A 22,896-nucleotide genomic window follows, 5' to 3' on the forward strand; every position below is an offset into this window, starting at 1 on the left:
GCCCTGGGTCCCACGCACCTGGGTTCCTCTGCCTGTATCTTCATGCGTGAGGCTTGTCTGAACGTGTGGAGAAGGGCCTTGAGCATGGCTGTGGCTAGGCTCCTGATGTCTTCGGCCAAGAGAGCTCTGCTCAGAGCAGGGAGGGAAACTGAAGCCCACCCCCTCCGAGGGGCCCCAGGGAAGACAGTAAGGCATGTGGGCAAGAAACTCTCTGTGTCGCTCTCTTCCGGGAGCTTGGTTTTAAGCGCTGGTTAAATTTTTTAAAAGGCATCATTTTTTTTTTCAATTCTTTGTCATAAACATTGTTGTGAGCACTGGAAGGAGAATTGAGTCCCTCCCTATCTTATTGATATTCATGATAGTCTGTCACTAATATGAGATTTGGGTAAGGTACTATAGTACTGTCCTCCTGTCCTCCCATTGTTCATCAATTTTGCTTGAGTGGGCACCAGTAATGTCTCCATTGTGAGACTTGTTCCTGTTTTTGGCATATCGAATATGCCACAGGGAACTTGCCAGGCTCAGCTGTGCGGGCAGGATATTCTTGTAGCTTGCTGGGCTCTCTGAGAGGAATGGGGGACTCAAACTTGGGTCAGCTGCGTACAAGGCAAACGCCCTACCTGCTGCGCTATCACTCCAGCCTTACCTTGGGTAAGGTATAGATTGCAAATGGGATTTGGTGTGTGGGAAATTTCATATGACATACTGTAGGAGAGGAAAAAGGTGATATTTTAAAAAGAGGAGGAGAGAGTTTTTTTTAAAGCTACTTATATTTAGAAAGCAAAGAAAGTGAGACAGAGAACTCTTAAACAGAAATTCAAGCAGCTAAAGGAAAGGTAAGAAAATTCTGGAAGTGAAACAGGAATAGGAAAACCTGGGTGCGGTTACTTGGGAAGAAAGAAACTGAGGAAAACAGCGATTTGGGTCCCGTGGAAAGTGAGCAAGAATGCTGTTCACAAGAACTGCCAGGAGGGATAGAAGTGGATTTAAAATAAACCCTTAGCTATTGGGGAAGATATGTGAGGAAGGTCTAGGGAAGTACTTTATAGATACTATATGCTCTTCCACAATTAATGAGCAACTAAGTTCTAAGTATGGGAAAAATAAATTATACATTAGAGTATTATTTAAAGCTATAAGATAAAATATGCTGTCCCAACAAACAATCAGGGTGTGCTTGAGCCCTCTATCATGGAATGACTAGCTCACAATTGATGTCATACAAATGACAGTCTTCATGTCTAAGTAAAGGGCAATGAAGAATGAGTTGGAGTCTACATTGCCTTGTTTCTGGTCTATCTGTGGTTGATTCTTCATATCTAAAGGGTATCAAGAAAATAGTTCCTCTTAGTTTGGGGCATAGTGCTTATTTACAAATTGGGAGTGGGGCAAAATACTCTGATGTCAATTTGAGACTCAATAAAATATTTATGGAAGATGCCAAAGCTCACAGTAATAATAATAGATAATAGGTACTATTTCTTGAGGTTTACTGAACTTAGGTTGTGTGACTTGTTTTAAAATTTTTATGTTTGCTCACTGAAGCAGAAATTATACAATGTGAAATAAAGCCTGAAAGCTAAGATAAAGTAATTTCATATGTTTTAGATGTGTAAATGATCATAAAAGTCCATGAAATATATTTTTAATATTATTCATGTTTTTTAGATAGGAAAAATGAGGCCCAGAGAGATGGATGCCATTAAGCAAGAGGTTAAGGACTCAAATCCAGATAACTGACTGCAGAGCCTTAATCATGGCACAGTTCCTTCAATTTGCATATACTTTACAATTAGTAAAGCCCTTTCTAAAGGGCTTTCTTTTTTAATTGTAAAAGAAAGAGACAGAAATATTATCTGATCTCCCTACACTTAGGACATTTTATCTCCATTGTACAAACAGGGCTGCTGAGACTCAGAGATATTTTATGGGTGTGTAGAAAAGCAATAGCGCTCATACCAGCCGCCAAAGCAAGGGGCTGAAATCTACAACTCTTCACCCACCTCCCCCGCCCCGCAAAAAAAAAAAAAAAAAATGCCGCACCATCTTTCACTTCTGCTGTAGCAGCCTTGCTGGGGACGATTAAGTTGCATGCACACAATCAGATATGCAGGTGAGGATTAAAGCTGCATCTAGGGTTTATTGAGTTTGGCATGAAGGTCCGTGGTACCTGAAAACAGGACTCTCTCCCCCGGCTGAAAGATGATTTCATCCAGCCTCAATGTCAGTGAGTAACCGTGGGAAGTGAGGCTGACCGAGTAAGCAGGGGCTGATAACTGGCTCCAGAACTGACCCTTTCTTGGAGCCTGCCACCTTTCAGAGTGGCCCTGCAGCACAGGCAGCGGTGACCAAAGAGCAAGGCAGGGACACAGAGACAGAGGAAAGAAAAACCCTCCCCTGAACCCACACTGGGGCCTGTATTGTGTGATCTGTTAACTCCCCTCTTGCTTCATGCCCTCTCTTCCCAGCTCCTCCGGGGCTGTGCCACAGTGTCAAACGCTGTCATTCAACCCCAGGCTGCCGCTCATACGTTTGTCTCATTTCTTAATTACCCCAGGTACAAATCTATGATTTGGGGTGGTTGGGGGGGGGTGTAGATCCTGGTAGCCAGGGCACTGCAGCTCGGGCTCATATTCCCCAGTAACTCATCATCCTTCCATTGCACGCTTCACACCCAACCACATTTGCTTCCGATCCGCAGTGACCCCCCCCCTTTATTATTTTTTTTTTCCGAACTGCAGTCCAATAACGCTGACACGGTTAGGAATCGGAAGTCATGGCTATTGCGGCCAACTCCCGAGAAGCCTAAGCGAGCGTGCGGCAGGGATGGGCAAGTGTAAAATGTGTCTCTCCTCCCAAGCAACATTTTCCTCTGAGCCGCCCCCAGCCGGCTCTTCTGGCCGAGGAGGGGTGGGTGAGGGGGAGGTGGGGGGGGGGGACCAGCCGATCAAGACCGTGCATCCCGCCGCGTCCTGCCCCTGCGCTCCCGCAGCCGCGGCTGCGGCGAGAGAGACGGGCACGGGGCGGACGCCACGGACTGAAATGAAACACCCATCCCGGACAGGGACCGGGGGAGCGGGCCCCGGATGGGGCGGCTGGCTGCCTCGGTCGCCATGGCAACATGCCGAGCGGAGAGGCAGGAGGAGCGCGGCGCGCGCGGCGCGGGGATACTCACTCCATCGCCGGGGCTCGGGGCGGCGGGGCGCGCTTGCTAGCTGGGCTCGCCGGCGCTGCTCGCCTGGGGCCGGGGGCCGCACACCAGCCGGAGCCGGGAGCGAGTCTCGCCCTCCGCGTCCGCACCCACTCCTCCCCTTGAGGGTTGAAAGTGAACGCTCAGGCTCTCTCAGCTCCCAGCCTGCGAGTAAAACGGGAAGCAATTGGATAATGTTGTGCGCTGGGCGCTCGGCAAGCCACTCCACTTGGAGTGTTTCGGGGAGGGCGCGCGCGCCGGCAGCTGCGCGCCACGCAGTGTGGACACCAGCGCGGAGTGCCCCGGGCGCCCACGGCGCCAGGTGCGCCCACAGCTCCCCCGGGACGAGCGGTGCAGCACTGAGACTTGGGTGGGGAGGGAGACGGGTGGAGGGGGGGACAGGAGGGGCTGGAGAGGGGGCGGGGGCAGGTGGAGATGGGTGGGTGAAGCTGAAAGCACAGGAAACGACTGAGTCATTGGCCAGGTTGCAGCGCCGGCGACTAGCAAGTTGCAGGAGAAAAGCCGCGTCCGGCCTCTTGGGATAGCAGGGACTGCCCCCCACCGGGCTGGCACAGGCTGGTAAACGCCATGGTGCGGCCCAGCGGGCATCCGGCATCAGGCTGAGTTTCCCAAGGAAAACTCCAGCTGCGTTGCGGCTTTAGTTAATGCGGTGTTTCGTCACTTTGGCGGGCCCCACGCCCTTCTTACCTCATCAGATTCTGCGTATTCCCGCCTGCCAAGAAAACATCATCTAACCTTTCTTGCCTTCTCTGGAAACAATGGGTACGATGAATATAATTTGCCAACTGCCACACCCAGAGTTAGCAGCCTCTCGGGACAGAGATTCTCTCCCCGGATCCCCGTGAGAATTCCCTGCTCCCGAGGGTTTCCAGAAGAGGAAACCGGCCCCCATCCAGGTGTCCTGCACCTGCTGTGCTGACCGCTCGCGCCTGGGTCGGGCTTCAGGCTTTCCTTGCATCTCACTGTTCCATCATCCCTCTGCTAGGGATGCGGAAGCAAATCCAATCCCTGCCCTAGGAGAGCTCACTGAGTCAAAAGACAAAACAGAGAAAGAAACGTCATCCTCGAGTGAAAAGGTTGCTATGGAATAATAAAATACTGTGACGTTTAAATTTTAATTGTATGACTGCAATTCTGTGAGTATACTTAAAACCATATTCTGGATAATTTTATGGTGTATGAATTAGCTTGAGGCTGGAGCAATAGCACAGCGGATAGGGCGTTTGCCTTGTATGCAGCCGACCTGGGTTCGATTCCTGCCCCTCTCGGAGAGCCCGGCAAGCTACCGAGAGTATCCCTCCTCCATGGCTGAGCCTGGCAAGCTACCCGAGGCGTATTCGAGATGCCAAAAAACAGTAACAAGTCTCATGATGGAGACATTACTGGTGCCCACTCAAGCAAATCCATGAACAAGGGACAACAGTGATACAGTGATGAATTAGCTTAATAAAGCAGGGTTTGGGGCCGGGGACACACCAGCCAGAAATCGAATGAAGCTTGTGCTCCTGCCCACTGAACTACTCCATGATCTGATAAAGCTTGTTTTAAAAACAGACTCTACTCTCAAGTAAAAGGGAGTGGGTGTTCTAAGGTGGTGAAATCCTAGCTGGTGGGGATCTCACCAACGACCTCCCTTAAGATACTGAAGAGAGTGGGGAGGGGAAGAGCACAGGTGTGCAAGCCAGAGTGCAAAAGTCATTCTCATAAAATAGCATGGTGTGAAATTAACACCCAAGGACAGTAGAGACAAGGGCCAGGAAGATTGCTCCATGGTTGGCAGCCTGCCGCATGAGCTGGGGGAGAAGGCAGCTGGGATAGAGACGGGATCACTAAGTCAATGATGGTTGAAGGGATAGTTCCGGATGGGAGATGTGTGCTGAAAGAAGATAAAGGCCCAAACGTGATAGCCTCTCAGTATCTGTATTGCAAACAATAATGCCCAAAATTAGAGAGTATGGGGAAAATTGTCTGTCATGGAGGAGGGGAAGGAGGGTTGTGAGAGGGAGGGGGGATACTGGGGACATTGGAGGTGGTGGAAAATGTGCACTGGTGGAGGGATGGGTGTTCGATCCTTGTATGACTGAAACTCAAACATGAAAGCTTTGTAACTACCTCAGTGATTCAATAAAATCACTGTCACTGTTGTCCCCGTTTTTCATCGATTTGCTCAAGCGGGCACCAGTAACGTCTCCATCGTGAGACTTGTTCCTGTTTTTGGCATATTGAATATGCCACGGGTAGCTTGCCAGGCTCTACCATGGGGGTGAGATACTCTCAGTAGCTTGCCAGGCTCTCCGAGAGGGACAGAGGAATTGAACTCGGGTCAGCTGCATGCAAGGCAAACGCCTTACCCACTGTGCTATCGCTCCAGCCCCAATTCAATAAAATAATTTAAAAAATTAAAATTAAAAATAAAAATAAAAGTCAAAAATTAAATTAAATAAAAGATAAAAGTCATTCTCATCAGACCTCTCTGGTTTCATGACTCGGGGTACTATAAATCTCAGGGGCAGGCAGGAGACCAGTGCACAATGTTCTCGCAGACTGTTCTCCCATGCTGGAAAATGGGAACATAGTCAAATGCAATGAAGGCTCACACAGCATTTTTTTCTTTTGTGGAGGAAGATTGTGGATCATCTCAAGGAGTCTGGTGTGAATGTGGTTACTCAGGACACTTTCACTTATATCCCTAAGACTAGAATTCAGCAACTGGCCTTACTCAGTTTCTGAAGACACTGGGCGAAGCAGCTTTCAATTCTGCATCATCGTGTGCCTCGTTAAAACAGGAGTGCTACATTCCATGAAAGAAGAGGGAAATGGGTGCCAGGGAGATAACTCAAAAGGACAGCATACATGCTTTGCATGCAGAAGCCCTGGATTCAGTCCTCTGGCACTACTTTGTTCCTGAGCACTGTCAAGAGTAATCCCTAAGCACCAATTGCTTAGGGTGCTAGTAGTCAATTTGAGCTACTAGTAGTCCTTGACACCACCAGGTGAGGCCAAAAGGGGTGGGGAGTGTGGGGAAGAAGGAAATGAATTTTGAGAGACAAACAGCAGTCCTTGCCATATTCCTTAATTCTAAGACTCTGGCTTCTTCCTCTGTGCCACTGTCATTCCTTACTCTTGTCCCAAATGTCAAGTACAGTAGATATGTCTCAGTCTTCTTGTGGGACTTATGGGCTGTCCCTGATATTTTGACCATTTGTTTATATTTGTCTTTAAGTAGGGTTTATAAACTCACAATTTACATACAGTAAAATTCATCTCTTAGGTAGACATATCTGTAGTATTTTTTTTGCTTTTTGGGTCACACCCAGCAATGCACAGGGATTACTCATGGCTCTGCACTCAGGAACCACCCCTGGTGGTGCTCAGGGGACCATATGGGATGCTGGGAATTGAACCCGGGTTGATCAAGTGCAAGGCAAATGCCCTACCCACTGTGCTCCATCCCCTGTAATTTTTTTTCTTTTTTTGCTTTTTGGGTCACACTCAGCGATGCACAGGGTTACTCTTGGCTCTGCACTCAGGAATTACTCCTGACAGTGCTCAGGGGCCCATATGGGATGACTGGGATTCGAACCTGGGTTGGCCGCATGCAAGGCAAACACCCTACCTGCTATGCTATTGCTCCAGCCCCAGATCTGTGACTTTTGATACATTATGTAGTCGTGTAATCACCACTACAGTCATTACAGAACATTACCATCATCCCAAACAATTCATGTTTCTTGATAGTCAATTCCCTCCCCCTACCTCCAGCCTGAGAAACCCCCTGCTTGATTTTGGTTCCCATGACTTTGATTTTTCCAGAATGTGATATGAATGCAACCAAACAGTATATAATATTTCGTGTTTGGCTGCTTTTTTGTGGGGGTTTTGAGGGTACACTATGTGGTACAGGGGATGAATTTGAATATGGCCTCCTGCATACAAAGCACACACCCAGCCATGGATTTGGCTCCTTCATTTAGTCCATGCTTTTGTGTACTAAAAGAGGTCACTTCCTCTCTCTGCTGATCAGTCTTCTATTGTAGGTAAGTGGTCTAAGTTATGTATCCATTACCACTTCATGGATATTTAGATTACTTCCAATTTTGTGGAAATAAATAATAAAATTGATATAAACATTTATGCACAAGTCTTTGAATGTATTTTTACCTAAGATCACTCCTTCTACTTTGAAACCTGACAGTGACATCACAGAAGTGACATCATCATCTTCTATGTCACTGTCAACAACTCTAGCTACGTTCTCTATTACTTGTCCTTAAATGACAATTTTCTATATTGTGTAGCCTAAAATTAACTGTTCAATGTACATACCACACTATATTTGAGCAATTTCATCTATCTCTATAGCTTTATTTAACCAGCTTTATGGTGTGTACTTCCAAAACTAAATCTTAAGTTCCCATCATTCTCCTAAACTTCACAAGTGAATATCCTATGGCCACTGAACATCTTTATAAACACCTCAAACCCAATATGTCCAAAATTCACTCATCATTTTTATCTGTAAATCACCTCTTAATAACCTGCCTCTCTGTCTATTCTGACACCAGAAAGTGAAGTGTCCAAACAAACCCTGGCTGTTTGTTTTGATTCTCTATAATCCTGAACTCCCAGATCCAGACAATAAATGGGGCTTAACCAGGATACCTCTCCCCAGCCCCACTGCTACTGATAAGACAGCAACCCTCCTGAGCAACCCTGCCTCCAGACTTACTGTATACCAACACATTCAACCCAATAGCACATTTTTCAAAAAATAAAATTCTAATCATATGGTACCTTGCCTAAAACTTTTAATTTGTCCAGGAAATTCTGTTTCATTCTCTTCCGGGAGCTTTAGTTTATAGTCTTTGGGTCTTGACCATTAATGAGATTACATGGCTCCAGGGGCAGTTTGAGAGTGTGACTGCCAAGCTACTGGAAAACTGGGGACATGGGGGAGGAGGCCGAGTCCTGATCCAAGCGAGCCTGGGGCTCTCAGTCATGGGTTCCCACCTACCTCTACGCTACAGGCCCTAACTGCATCTTTTGATCTCTTTCAAGATTTATGGGTCTCTGAAATAAGGCCAAGAAATGAGCTTATATAGCTGAGCCGGAAGTGGTTTGTGGGTGTGTCTCCCACATATCTAACTTTTGGCCATTTAATTCTTGGTAAACTTGGCCCCAAGTTGTTGGGATCTGGCCAAAGGCACAACAGCAATTTTGGGGTATCTGGAAGTCTAAAAGCATCATCAAGCTGCTGATGCACTCACCCCACAGGTACAGGTTTACCTGCTGGTGGCACCATACCCCCGGAACTGGGATTTTTAATTTTTTATTGACAGCTATTTGGTGTTTAAGCATTGTATGCCTGAAACAACTCTATTATGAACAACTTTGTAAATCGCTGTCTTAGTGACAGTGACAGTAAAACAGCGATTTACAAAGTTGTTCATAATAGAGTTGTTTCAGGCATACAATGCTTAAACACCAATCCTACGACCAATGTCTTCTTCCATCCACAGTGTCCTCAGATTCCCTGCCACACCCCAGAATGCCTCAGTGGCAGGAATATATTTCATATTCTTTTCTCTAACAAAACTAAGTGGCAAGTAGAATTATCATAAAATAAATCAACAAGTCGAGTCAATTATTTTATTGCCATACAATTTTAACCTATGTAAATAAAGTAATTTAAATCATTTAGTATAGCTAAATGATTTAGTATACTACCTATTCTGATTTATTTACATTTTAAACTCTAGCATCTGAAATCTACTGCTTGAAAATTTATTTTGTATTTGGATCTTATTGTAGTAATGATCATATCTTCCCTGTCATAAATAAAGCTTTTTCCTTATCCCCTTTGCAGGCATATAACAAATTTATTTCATGTTATTTGTTCCAAAAAAACATTAAAAGAATGGCAAATAGAATGATAAGAAATTAAATCAATAAGGGCTGGAGTGATTGTACAGTGGGCAGGATGTTTACATTGCATGCAGCCAATCCGGGTTCAATCCCAGAATCTCATATGGACACCTAAGCCCACCAGGAGTGATGCCTGAGTGCAGAGCCAGGAGTAGCTCCTGATTACTGCCAAGTGTTGTCACTCCTCAAAAAAAAAAAAAGCAATAAAAATGAACTTGTGATAATTAATTTCTGTGTGTTTTTAACCTTTCTAAATCTAGTAGAGGACAACCATATGCACCATCAGTGAGTGCCATACTCAGTGCCACATAATGGGAAATGTTTCTTGTCTCAAGAAGCTCTTTTTTTTTTTTCAAGAAGCTCTTTTAACACTTCTTGCAAAATTGGATTCAAGGCTATGAATTCCCTAAGCTATTGCCTGTCCATAATGCTGCATCTTTCCTTCAAATCTGAATAATAATGGAGCTAGTTTTATCTTTGGAAGAATGCATTGGTGTGGTGTTCATATCATTGAGTTTGTGTGCTATATCTTTCCGTGTCCTTTGGCTTGTTGAACCTTGTTTGACAGATCTTCTGTGCATCTTATGGGCTTTTTGTTTGTACGTAAGTTCCTTTTTTGATCTTGCTGCATTCAATATCCTGTCTCTCTGTTTGGATTTTGTCATTTTGAGTATAATGTGTCTTGAAATTTTCCTAATTGGGTCTATTTTTACTGGAATCCTTGGTGCCTCTTGAATTTCAATGCATACAATCTTCAACTCTGGAAAGTTTTCTTATCAATGATTTTTTAAAAATTGAATCTCAGTGAGATAACTGGTTGCAAGGTTGTTCATGATTGGTTTTCAGTTATATAATGTTCCAGCACCCATCCTTTCACCGCCAATATCCCCAGTTTCCTTCCTCCACCCTGAGCCTGCCTCTGTGGCAGGCACTTTTCTTACTTTTCTTCTCTCTCTCTCTCTCTCTCTCTCTCTCTCTCTCTCTCTCTCTCTCTCTCTCTCTCTCTCTCTCTCTCTCTCTCTTTCTCCCTCTTTCTCTCTCCTTTTGGGCATTATAGTTTGCAATACAGATACCGAAAGGTTATGTATATCCCTTTACCTACTTTCAACAACACTCAGCTCTTGTCCAGAGTGATCATTTCTATTATTGTCGTACTGGTCCCTTATCTATCCTAATTGCACATTGTCCCCACACACACTTGTGATCAATTATTTCTTTAACTATTGTTTCTTCATCACACTTGCCATCCTGTTCTTCAGGGACTCTACTGATTCTTATACTGTTTTTCTTTAACTCATTCATAGTCCTCTGGTATGCTGTTTATTTTTATAGGACAATTTTTTCTCTTTCTACTGTTTCTTGGGAGTTTCTTCCTTCTTATCTTAGAGCTCCTTAATCTTTTGCTCACATTCTGTTTTTCTGCTGTTCAGAGTTTCCACTGACTTTTTTTTATCACTTACTATACTCTTAATTTCTGTCATTTCTTTTTACTGGGGGAGAATGGGCACCTAACAATGCTCAGGGATTTTCCTGAGCATTTACACTCATAAAATACTTGGGGGGACCATATAAGATGCTGGGGATCAAACCTGGGTCAGCTGCATGCAAGGCAAGCACCCTACCTTCTGTACTATCACTGTAACCCGTTTCTGTCATTTCCAATGGTAGAAGAGTTTTCATTTCAACTCTCACACTTTCTTGTGCTTTGTTGACTACCTGTGCTATCATTTCTTTGACCTCACTGAACATTCTCATTATAGTATCGTTAAAGACACTTTCTAAGGATTTACTGGTGTTGTTTCTGTCTTCAGTAATACTGTTTTTTGCTCATTGAGCTTGGCTTGGCGGGTTTCTATGTCTCTTCCGCATTGATGTGATTCTTTAGTATTTGGGGCTGATCATAGCCAGGTGTGGCCCAAAGACTGGAAGAATGTTAGCAAGCGCAAATAGTTTCTTTCTTTAGTTCAGTATAGGAAAAAGGCATGTCCCTCTTTCACTGTCTTTAATGACATATACATATGAGATATACATATATATCCTACACATGTATACATGTGTATATAGATATTATACTATATGTGTATATATATCATACATAATTATGTACATGCATAATCTCAGATATATATATATAAGATTATGCTCAAATCATAGAAGTGGTATCTGACTCTTGGATAATTCTGGGAGATAAACTTTTGATCATGGAAGGGATTTGAGAAGATACCTAGTCTGACAGCCAATATAAACTTCTACAACTGATCTGGGATCATCCTCCTTGTTGAAACACACTTATTGTTTTCATTCAGCTCAGAAGACTGAAAAGCCCTATTTGTTTGTTGTTTTTAGAATTCTCTCACCCACCCAGAAAATGACGTATGTGTTCAGAACAGCCCATGATTATGTGTGTACAGATGTAGAAAGAACATTTATTTCACCACTGCCAAGTCTGACCCACAATGGAAGACAAACAATGACCTCTCAGAGATAACCCAGTGTGACACCACAGATTCATCAGGGACTTTGCCAAGTAAATACAACCTCATAACCACACACTAGAGATAATCAGTCCAATGTCACCCACTCTATGCATTGGTCAAACTGAAGCCCAAAAGCCTTATTGATGCTTAATTGATGTAACTCTTCAATTACATGATTCAGTATAATTAGTGAATTACTATAGTTCTCCTATCTCCAATAAGGCTGGTATTTTATTACTTGGTAACCTTTCAAAAGGCAAGTTTATGTATCATATCATTAAATATCCTTATTTCATGATACCAGCACTAAATTTCAATATTAAAAGAACAATTCCTATGGTAAATAAAGGATCTTCTGGATTCTATTCTGAAAAAGCTCACTGGAAGGTGAAGAGTTCTTTTCTTTCTGAGAGTTGAAAAGTTGGATTTAATCTTGAGGGAGAAGGTTCTTCTGCTGTAGAAAAACAAAAGTTAGTAGAACATTTTACTTATGCAGATGCAATAAAGCACTGAGAGTATAGGCCTGTGAGAAAGAGGGTTTATTTTTTCGTTTTTATTCATTAACATATCTCCTAGAACAGTTCCCTACCACACAGTAGGCACTTTATATTTATGGAATAATTTTTTTCAATTATGCTTGAGCAAGACCCCAAGAAGTTGTACTTTCTTAGATGCATATTTTATCAGATCAAAGACTTTACAGATGATGGTTCAGATCAAAAGCTTTATATAGTTGATGGCTCTTTCTCTAAGCATATATTTGATGGTATCATGACTATTTAAAATTGTTTATTCATATTATATGTTGCTGTCTAATATATCAGTAAACCATATACATAATAGGTGGGGAAAATGTATACATTTGTTTTTCTCATTCTTTGATGTTGAAACTTTTGAATGGAAGAAGGTAATATTTAAAGCATACAATTTACTGTAGATTTCTATATTCTACCTATGACATTAATTGTGAGTTCAAGTGCGTGACATGTTCGGTGACCAAGAACCACCTCCCCTGGCCTCCCCAGCAGAGGAACAAAGAGATGGGGTACTCATGGATAGGTGGTTAAAATGGCTTGTTTAATTCCAGAGCTGAATAGCTTTTATAAATATCTGAGGGGGGTTGAGGTACTGGACTGCATATAGCTGTGATTGATCATTTACAGAAGTAAATAAAATGTTCCAATGGAGGCAATTCTCTTGGGGGCACTAATTCAAGGAGATGCTCTCTCTCCTAGGGATACCTAGATTACTTTTCTCTTTTCCTTGCTATTAGTACATATTAAACAATTAAGTTTATTTCTTATTAATATGTGCAGTTACTTGGATAAACACCGTAAGAGATATCAATTTCAAAACTTAGTTCTCAGGGCTCTGAGGGCAAGCAAGGCTTTTACCATTAGTTCCAGACTAAGTTCTCAGGCTGATTTAGATCTTCCTTCCCCATGGGGGTCCTATTTCTTAAGTTATCACAGCTTACATCAAGATCATGCTTTTATGCTTTCCTGACTGTCTCGTTTCGATGCCGGGGTAGCTTTATTGCTGCCTCTGGGTCTATCCAAGTCCCATGGTGGGACCCCTTTTGGGGGTGTTAGGGACTACGGCAACCAAAGCCTGAGTCAAGTAATTATGATGGATGCCCAGGCACAGAAATATTAGAGTCAATTAACCCTCAACTATTAGGATCATAGCATTAATGGTCTTTCTATGTTTACGGAAAGTACATTGTTCTATAGTAAAATATAAAAAGGTTATAAGGGAAATAGTAAAGCAAGTAATTTGCTACAAAAACAAAATCGAGTCACCATGAAGGTTTAACTTCATAGGTAACCACGCCTGATGTGTGAAAATTTAGTAGTTAACAAGGACGGGTGAAGCACAAAGAAAAGGTCAAAGAAAAACTCAGGGGACTATGGGAGCTAATAACAGCACTGTAAGTTTCTCTGAGGTGGAGGGAAAAGGGAAATTCACTGATAGAGCCTAAAACACTTAGGCTTAATATCCAACAATTAATAATCAAAATATCAACCTTAAAATACATTTAGAGTCAAGGGTTACGTTTAATGTCTTATAGGAGTCCAAAGAGGAAAATCATGCCCTTGTAGGTAGGGCAGAGTTTCCAGTGAAAGCTGTTTCTAGTGAAAGTCTAACAGTCAGTGATCCTGCAAATGTTTTTTTTTTGACCTTGGGAGAGAAAATTCAAACTGCAGAGAAAGGCAGCACCCAGGAGTTAAAGAAAAGATATTAGGTACTCTGGTAGAAAATTAAACTATAATCATGAATAGAAAGGTGTCTATCCCAAAGAATCTCAAAGTTTAGTAGAGAAAAATATATATATATATAAAGAATAATCATACCTGACCTGCATCATATTAAGGATCCACACCACAGCTCCTTCCTGACCTCCTGCTTGCTACTTCACAGTCCCAGTTGAGACTTGGCTCCAGCTAACATCCCTGGGCCTTCCTTACCCTGGAATGAGAGACAAAGTCCCTCCCGGCGAGGTCCCGGCAGCCTCCACACCCTACCTGTGCCATACCAGAGCGCCTTCCTTCTGCTTGCTGCTCTGCCACCCCAGGTGAGACTTGCCTCCAGCTGACATCACTGTCCCAACCCTGGAGTGTGGTGTAGAGCCCCCAGCTGGCTATGTCCCAGCAGCCCCCACATGCAATCTGTGCCATATTAAGGGTCCATGACGCGGGTCCTTCCTGACCTCTGCCTGTGGCTCAACCACCCCAGGTGAGATGACTCCAGTTGACATTACTGGCCTATCCTGGAATGGGAGGCACAGACCCGCCCGTCTGGCTAGGTCCCAGAAGTCTCCACTACCTGTGCCATATTAAGGGGCCCCGCCACAGCTCCTGAAGCACATAGCCACTTATATGGCCACACAACTGATCTACTCAGCTAATTACATGCTGCTCACAGTTACGGTGCTAGGCAGATAAGAAGACAGCAACCTCCAGCCTAATCCCTTGACTTCTTCCAGGTGTAAGTAGTGCTGCAATAAACACAGAAGTGCAACTGTCTTTTCAGAATAGAATTTTTTGTCCCTTGGGGTAAATGCCAAGAAGTGGAAATGCTGAATAATAGGGAAGCTCAATTTCTAGTATTTTGAGAAGTGTCCATATTGTTTTCCAAAAGAAGTAACCAAGTTGATATCCCCATCAGCAGTGAATGAAATTCCCTTTCTCCCCACATCCACACCAAAACTGGTTGTTTTTGTTCCTCGTGATGTGTGCCTGTCTCTCTGGTGTGTATATCAATATCTCATTGCTGTTTTGATTTGAATTTCCCTGGTAATCAGTAATGCAGAGTAGTTTTTCATGTGCTTTTTGGTCATCTGTATGCATTCTTTGAAGAGATGTATTTTCATCTCTTCTTTCATATTTTATGGGGTTGGATGTTTTTTTCTTGTTAAATTCTACCGTTGCCTTATATATCTTGGATATTATACTTTCTCAGAAGAGTGGTGGGCAAATGCTTTCTCCCAGTCCATGAGATGTCTTTTTTAATCTGTTCATCATCTCTTTTGCAGCGTAGAAGCCTCTCCACTTGATGGAGTCCCTTCCGGTTAACTCTGCTTAACTAAACTTGACCAATGTTATTAAATCATTGACTCTTGCAACACTGTTCACATTGAAGGTACGTATGCAGCACTATTCACAAAAGCCAAAATCTGAAAACACCTCAAATATCAAAGAACAGATAACTGGATAAAGAAACAATGGTACATATACACAGCAGGATACTACTAGCGTACGAAAAAAGATGAAATCACGCGATTTGCTACTACCTGGATGGATCTGTAGAGCATCATGCTGAGTGAAGCTAGTCAGAAGAAGAACAGAAACTGAACGATCTCTCTCATAGGTGGGACATAGACAAACACAGTATGGGAATAATAAATGACCAAGGACAACAAAAACTGAAAACTTGTCTTTAGTAGGAAGTACACCAGAGCAGGGGTGTTGGGGGAGGGGAGAGGATATTGCTGGAGGGGAGGGAAGTAAACTCTCTGGTGAAGGGTGGAGTGCTGAAATGTTCAATGCATGGATCCTTTGTACCACTTGTACCACTTGTCATCCCATTGTTCATGGATTTGCTTGAGCAGGTGCCAGTAACATCTCCATTCGTCCCTGTCATGTGCTAGTGTAGCTCAATGGTGTCTGCTCACTCCAGGAACACAAAGTGCCCCCAAAATGCATGAATCCCTACCACTAACAAAATTGTAAATAATGTTTCTAAAATGAGATAAAATTTAGGGACCAGAGAGATAGTACAGCAGGTAGGGGCTCTTGCCTTGCAAGTTGCTGACCCTGGTTCATTCCCTTGTACCACATATGGTACTGGAAGCCCCACCGAAAGTGATCCCTGAGGAGTTCGAACCCTAGAGTAAGTAAGTCCTGAGCACTGCTGGATGTGGCAAGTATATATATATGTATATATATACACATATATATACATACACATACACACATATATGTATATGTATATATATGTATATACACATATGCATATGTATATACATATACACATATATGTGTATATATGTATGTATATGTATATATGTGTATATATACACACACGGATGTGGCAAGTATATATGTGTATATATATCCTCTATATGTGTGTATATATATATATATATCCTCTCAGAGAGCCTGGCAAGCTACCGAGAGTATCCCACCCACACGGAAGAGCCTGGCAAGCTCCCCATGGCATATTCGATATTCCAAAAATAGTAATGATAGGTCTCATTCCCCTGACCCTGAAAGAGCCTTCAATTGTTGGGAAAGACGAGTAAGGAGAGGTTGCTAAAATCTCAGGGCTGGGACAAATGGAGACGTTACTGGTGCCCGCTCGAGTAAATCAATGAACAATCAGATGACAGTGATACAGTGATATACATATATATGTGTGTATGTATATATACATATATACATACATATTAGTATATATATATGAAGAAAATTCTATTTAGATGTCTGCCGTCATGTCTACTCACTCACTGTCTCTCTTCCACCAAATCCCAACCAAATTTCCCAGGAGAAGCACGCCAAGCAGCTAAACCTTATGAACTTGCTGAAAATCTCAGAGCACCCATGGGATTAAGGTGGGCTGAGTATCCAACAAACAAAGACTCCCTCAGCAGCACCCATTAGCACCCATCTCTACCACTACAGCTACACCACGAGTCCAACTCCACCGCCTCAAAAATGCCCTCTACCAATAAGCGAATAATTTCAGGTACTGGCACCCAGAGAGCCTCTTGCTCGCATGCCTGGCTGTCTTCCCCAGGACCCCTCGGAGGCGATGGGCTCCAGCTTCCCTCCCCACCCCGAGCAGAGCTCCCTGCGGCCGAAGACCACCGAAACCTAGCTACAGCCATGCTGGAGGCTCCTCTCTACACGTTCGGACAAGCCTCATGCATGAAGGTACCGGCAGAGGAACCCAGGTAGGTGTAATCCCATCAACGGCAACATCCAGAAAGAGACTTAAAAGCAAGCTCTCAGAAGATATCATGTAGCCTGCTTCTCGAGACCTCTGGGAGAAACTAGCAATCTTCTGAGAGTTTCCTGCCCACATGGGACAGCCTTGCAAGCTTCCCATAGCATATTCATATGCTAAATGCAGTAAGAAGCTGGATCTCATTCCCCTGACCCAGTGTGACATCATTGGGAGGACCTAATCAAGATAGCCTTCCAAGATCTCAGGGAAAGGACGAAATTAGAGGTTATTGAGCCTGCCCGAGAAATTGGTGATTAACGGAATTTTCGTGATTCGTGATTGATATTAATATTGCAACTTTGTTATGTAATCAATTTTAATCTAGATGTTGTATCAGCACTTATCATTTTTTCTACATTAAATAAAAATTAAAATAAATCCAATTTAACAAAAAAAAGAAAATTGAGGGAAGTATACAAAATAGAGTTGTGATATTTCATGATGAACATAGATAATTTCATCCATATTCATAATCCATCTTCTATCACATTTCAAATAGCATAGGTTTTCTCCCAATGATAATGAGGTAACATTTTTTAATATGGAGGAAAATACATGGAGTTTTGGTATCATGTCTTACACTCAATCCTATACTACTGCTTCCAGTCATAGTGGCAAATTTCTTGTGAATGATGGATTTCAGGGTAGAAGATTGCTGTGCCGGTACTGTTAAACAAAAAACTATGAGGGCAGTGAGAGTTGGTATGAAAGTGAAAGAGTCATGAAATATGCCATGAATCAGAATAAGGGGGTAAGAGAAAGGCATCAAGGATAAGACTAAGACCAACTATACAAAGCATTGAGGAGTTTACATGTGCCATTGTGAAAGTATTGTAATAAAAGGAAGTGACTACTAATCAAATGCTGTATTTTTGTTTCTATGTTGATCTAGAGACTGGGTAAGATACTTCTAATTCACTTGATTTCAGATATCAAACTTTCTATTATCATTAGAAAGCTCAGTAAATTAGGCTTGATCTTCTTCAAATTACCAGTTGACACTAATTCCCATTAAACTTCTATTCCCATGTAAAATTTTCAAATGTCTTACTTTGAACCAAGTGAACTCAACTTTTTCCTCACATTACCTGAGTCAGTCACTCCCATTCATTGGCATTCCCAGAATTCTTCTCCAGGTCAGGTATTGTCCTCATATCACTGACTTAAATACCCATGTGAATACCTTTATATGTAAACACTTTATCACAGTGTCTTGACTTCCCAACCCCAATAACTTCAAATTTATTCACTCAAGATAACTACACTCATCATATTACACACTGTAATGCCAAATATGAGCATGACCTATTTTAAAAGAAATAAATTAAATTACAAAAAAAGCCAAGCTCTCCCCGATCTCCTTTTTTCTTCTCTAGTCCTAAAAAGTTACTGCAACATGAAAAGAAAAGAGAGAACATCTGAAAAGATTCTGAGTTGATCACATCTTGTTCACAGCAAGTTTTTCTTGCTGTCTCTTAGCAGTCTCTGAGGGCACAGATTTGGGAAACAACAGCTGGAGGAAGCATAGGGCAAGTGCAAATTTTCTTTATCCAAGAACTCTCAGACTGTTTATGGGGAAAATAGAATTACTCCATGGTCTCTTTCCATTAGAATGTTTCCACCCCTGTCTCCAAAATCAATCCAATGAGGCTGATACAAATGCATATCTGGGCAATAAAACCGGGTTGGAAAAAGGCTTAAGTCATGTCAGTTTAAAGTTGTATATAGCCTTCAACAAGTGAATGTCCAACTGAAACATTTTGAAATAGGATATTTTTCTTTTCTGTTAGAGCCCTCTGCATTCCTTTTATGTATTCTGCATGATCTTCTACGAATTTATTTCCACTGATCCAAGATATCAGCCAAGGATAGTTTTAGGTGAGTCTTATACCGGGCCTAATTTTTAAACATTTTAAACTAAATTAAAAGTTTGTTGTGTATTTATTATGAATGTTTTTTATATGATCATGAACTTAGGAAATAAAGCAATTTTGTATTAGAAGCTTGCAGGTGACTTTTGGCATGCTTTTTAAAGGGGAGGGGGTCCTGCAAATTTGTTTCTTGCTCGGATCAGGACTGGAACTCCTCCACCCAGATCCCCCATTTTCCAGTAGCTAGGCAATCACACATCTACAGCCAAGATCCAAAGACTATAAAACAAAGCTCTCAGAAGTGTGTTCGGCCATACCACATGATCTCTTATTGTCTAGTTCTCCCTCTTGGAGAACTCAGCAAGCTACCAAGAGTATCCTGCCTGCACAGCAAAGCCTGGCAAGCTCTTCATGGCGTATTCAATATGCTGAAAACTGTAACAATAATGAGTCATTCCCCTTACCCTGAAAGAACCTCCAATGCGGCACCATTGGGAAGGACTAATAAAGAGAGGCTGCTAAAATCTCAGGGCTAGGACGAATGGAGACATTACTGGTACCCGCTTGAGCAAATCGATGAACGATGGGATGACAATGATAAAGTGATTTTAGTATTATTGAGGTAACATGGTTTACAATAGTGTTAAAGTTAATGCTTTTAGTGGACTGTTACTAAACCTCCACCACTGTCACCAGTGCCAAAAATCTTGCACCACTGCCCTTCTATCACTTCTTATCTGCCCCACCCTCTACCACATTCCCACCTGGGAACCTCAGTTCTCTTATTAGAGTTCTAGGGCTTGTTTTTATTGGCAATCATCTATTTTTCTTTTGTTGTTATTGTTTTTAATATACCTGCAAATGAATGAGCTCACCAAAGGTTTTGTTCCTCTTCCTCTGACTTATTTCACTGAACATGAGATGCAGACATCTTCTAGTCCATCTACATTGCAGCAAAAGTCACAATTTCATCTTTTTCTTATCTCTGAGTAGTACTCTATTGTATAGCTTTATTATCCTATCACCTGCTTCAAGCCTGTATTTTACTTGACTGTTTTTTTGAGGGGTTTTGTTTTGTTTTGTTTTGTTTTGTTTTGTTTTGAGTCATACCCGGAGGTGCTCAGGGATTACTCCTGGCTCTGCACTCAGAGATCACTCCTGGTGGAGCTTAAGGATCATATGGGTGCTGGAGATCAAAATGGGGTCAGCTATATATACAAGGCAGGTGCCCTACCCACTGAATTATAGCACCAGCCCCTAAAGGTATGAATGGTGAGAACTGTTACCAGGAGTCTACACAATACTTGAAGTTTTAACCTCTACTCAGTTCCAGTAGCCAAGTGCCACTGTAAAATATAGGTCTTATATGTCCCTCTTTTCTTAATTTTCTCAAACCAAAAAAAATTTTTCTTTTTAAGGGGACAAGAGTTATAGTATGTTGAGTAAGGTCTTTGTCTCTGTGCCAGGTCTTTGTCTCTGTGCCATATATTTTCCAATTTTCTTATGAAAACCAAAGAGACCTTTACACCAATATGCAGTGTGGATCGCAGGTCAGGAATCAACAAGCAAGTGCAGACTGCCAAGTTTAAGCAGAGTTGAAGGGAGGACACAAGACCTGAGATCGCTGAAATCAAAACCAACAAGCTTGAGGAGGTGCAAGGTAATAAAAGCAGGAAAGCCAAGGGGGAGAAATGTGTCATCTCCAGGGACTTGGTCAGAGTATTAGGAAGTGAAGTTTGCTTGCTAAAGAATCAAGTGAGTTTCACAGATTCTCCTGCAACCATTTCACAGAATATAAACACAGAAGGAACTCTCAGGGATGGGTTGTGTTGCCATTATTAAAGATAAATATAAAGAAAAGGTTTTTCTGAAAACTTGAGCAGTTTTGGCTTTAACATACCCACAACCAATTCTGTTTTGACAGAATCTTGGAGCTCACATGGCAGAGGTAATTTGTTGGTAACCAATGGGTTTTAGTATTAATAACTGATCACTTCAACAGTTGTTAAAGTGCCTCTAATAAAGCATTTCTTTATTTTGTTTTATTTTTATCATAAATAAAATCACAACAAATCCTGGAGATATATCCACTATTGAAAGAGATGCTAATTCTTGAAACTCTAGGAAGCTATCTGAGTATAATGAGTTAAGGCAACAAAATATAGTTAACCAAATATTTTAAAGCTAGAGTTTATAAGAATGAAGTATACCATGATCAATTTTAATAAATAAAACATTATCAAACAATATCATGTTGGTATTGCCATAAGGATTGAATGTCATTCAGGTCAAAAGGAAATGGTAATAGAGATGAGAGATAGGTTACCTAAAGAAAGATTAAACAAACAACATGAATAATGGGAGTCAGGTTTCTCAGTGTAATAAATAATGTAGGTGGAAAACCAGAATAAAACTTGTGATACTGAACTGAAATTACAAGTATTAAGTGTTAAGTAATATTTTGTGGTAGATAGAAATAAGCTCTTTTTATAACATGCGTTATGTAATATACACACAGACTTCTATTCTAAAACTCTAGAACTAATATTTTTGTGGTAGATAGAAGCAAACTATTTCTATGTAACATGCATTATGCAATATATACACAAACTTTTATTCTAAAACACTAACCATAAATAAAGGTTCTGGGAACGATGCCACCCCAATAAAAATCAAGACACCTTGTCTCCATTCCTTGATTTCTAAATGCCACTCCCCAATAAAAAGAACCAAAGAAATGCATATTCTAGAAATGGAACTGGAAAAATAAGATATTTGCCTACTCTATCGATACCAGAAAATAAAGCTCTCAAAGAATAATGAAATATATCAAAAGGATATAAAACCAACTTGAACTAATTCTCATGGACCTACAAGCCACACCGGCTGAACTCAGGGATTATATGTGGTACTCAGGGGACCATATGTGCTGCCTCAGGATGGAACCAGGATTGTCCTACGCAGGGCAAGCATCTTACCTGCTGGATTAGCTCTATTATAATAGTGAATAAAAGATAAATCCACCTATCAATACTGATGGAAGGGAGGGAAAGAGAGAGAAAAAAAGTCAAATGACAAATGAACTTTATAACAAAGAAGCCAGGCCAGTCTCACCTTAACCAACTGATCAAAGTGAACATGACCAGTACAGACTCCTATCCCTGATGGGATGCTGATGAGCCAAACAAACATCGATTGTGTTGCCCAAATACGGTCCCTGCATATGGTTCCCTGTCCTCATCACTGCTAGGTATGGCACCTCACCACTCCTGGTTCTGCCTCTATCCAAAATGAAAAACAAAAAAAGCCACGCCATTTTTGTGCTGTTCCTGACAAAAATGTGTAACCTATATAGACATGAGGAATCACTGGGAAAATTCAAACTGAGAATATTTTACAAGATAACTTACCTAAACTCCTCAAAGAGTCAAGGTCATAAAGGAGGAACTACTCTGGATTGAAGGAGATGAAAGAGACATGATACAACTAAGTGAGCTCATGATTCTGAACTGGGCCCCTGGCCTATATACGATTTGAATGGAAGAAATAAGTGTGATCTGCAGATTGTATGGTAATAATACATCAAGGTTAATTTCCCAATTTTTATAGCTGTATTGTGATTTTATGGAAGAATGGTTTTGTTTATAGAAAATACATGTATTTTAGACAGAGAGATAGAACATCAAATTGTCAAACTGCTTTCAATGACTGAGGAAATAAAAGGTCTGCAGTATTTCAAGTCTTCTGTGAGTTTTTGATTACTTCATCTGTGTAAAGAATAAGACTGTATATGAAATACATTAAGTTTGCCTTCTTAATAAACTGCAACAATTCCCTTGTTAAAGAACTAAACTACATCCATTATCTTGCATTGTATATTTATTTAAAGTGTTATACCAGTATA

General features: G+C 41.6%; 1 protein-coding gene across 5 annotated transcripts in view; it reads right to left on the reverse strand.

The window, feature by feature from the left end:
- The window catches only part of PALM2AKAP2 (PALM2 and AKAP2 fusion), a 525,161-nt gene extending 521,684 nt beyond the window's left edge, over nt 1-3,477 (reverse strand). Inside the window, exon 1 of one of the 5 annotated variants that reach the window (XM_055130289.1) lies at nt 3,176-3,406. In XM_055130289.1, the coding sequence (XP_054986264.1) occupies nt 3,176-3,180 (5 nt within the window). In that variant the 5' untranslated portion in view covers nt 3,181-3,406. Of the gene's footprint in view, nt 1-3,175 lie in introns of all 5 variants that reach the window. The other 4 variants (XM_055130281.1, XM_055130274.1, XM_004600291.2 and 1 more) reach the window with 4 other exon arrangements.
- Between the last annotated feature and the right edge of the window lie 19,419 nt (nt 3,478-22,896).

This window comes from Sorex araneus, chromosome 1 (genome assembly GCF_027595985.1).
Source record: "Sorex araneus isolate mSorAra2 chromosome 1, mSorAra2.pri, whole genome shotgun sequence".
Classification (NCBI taxonomy): domain Eukaryota; kingdom Metazoa; phylum Chordata; class Mammalia; order Eulipotyphla; family Soricidae; genus Sorex; species Sorex araneus.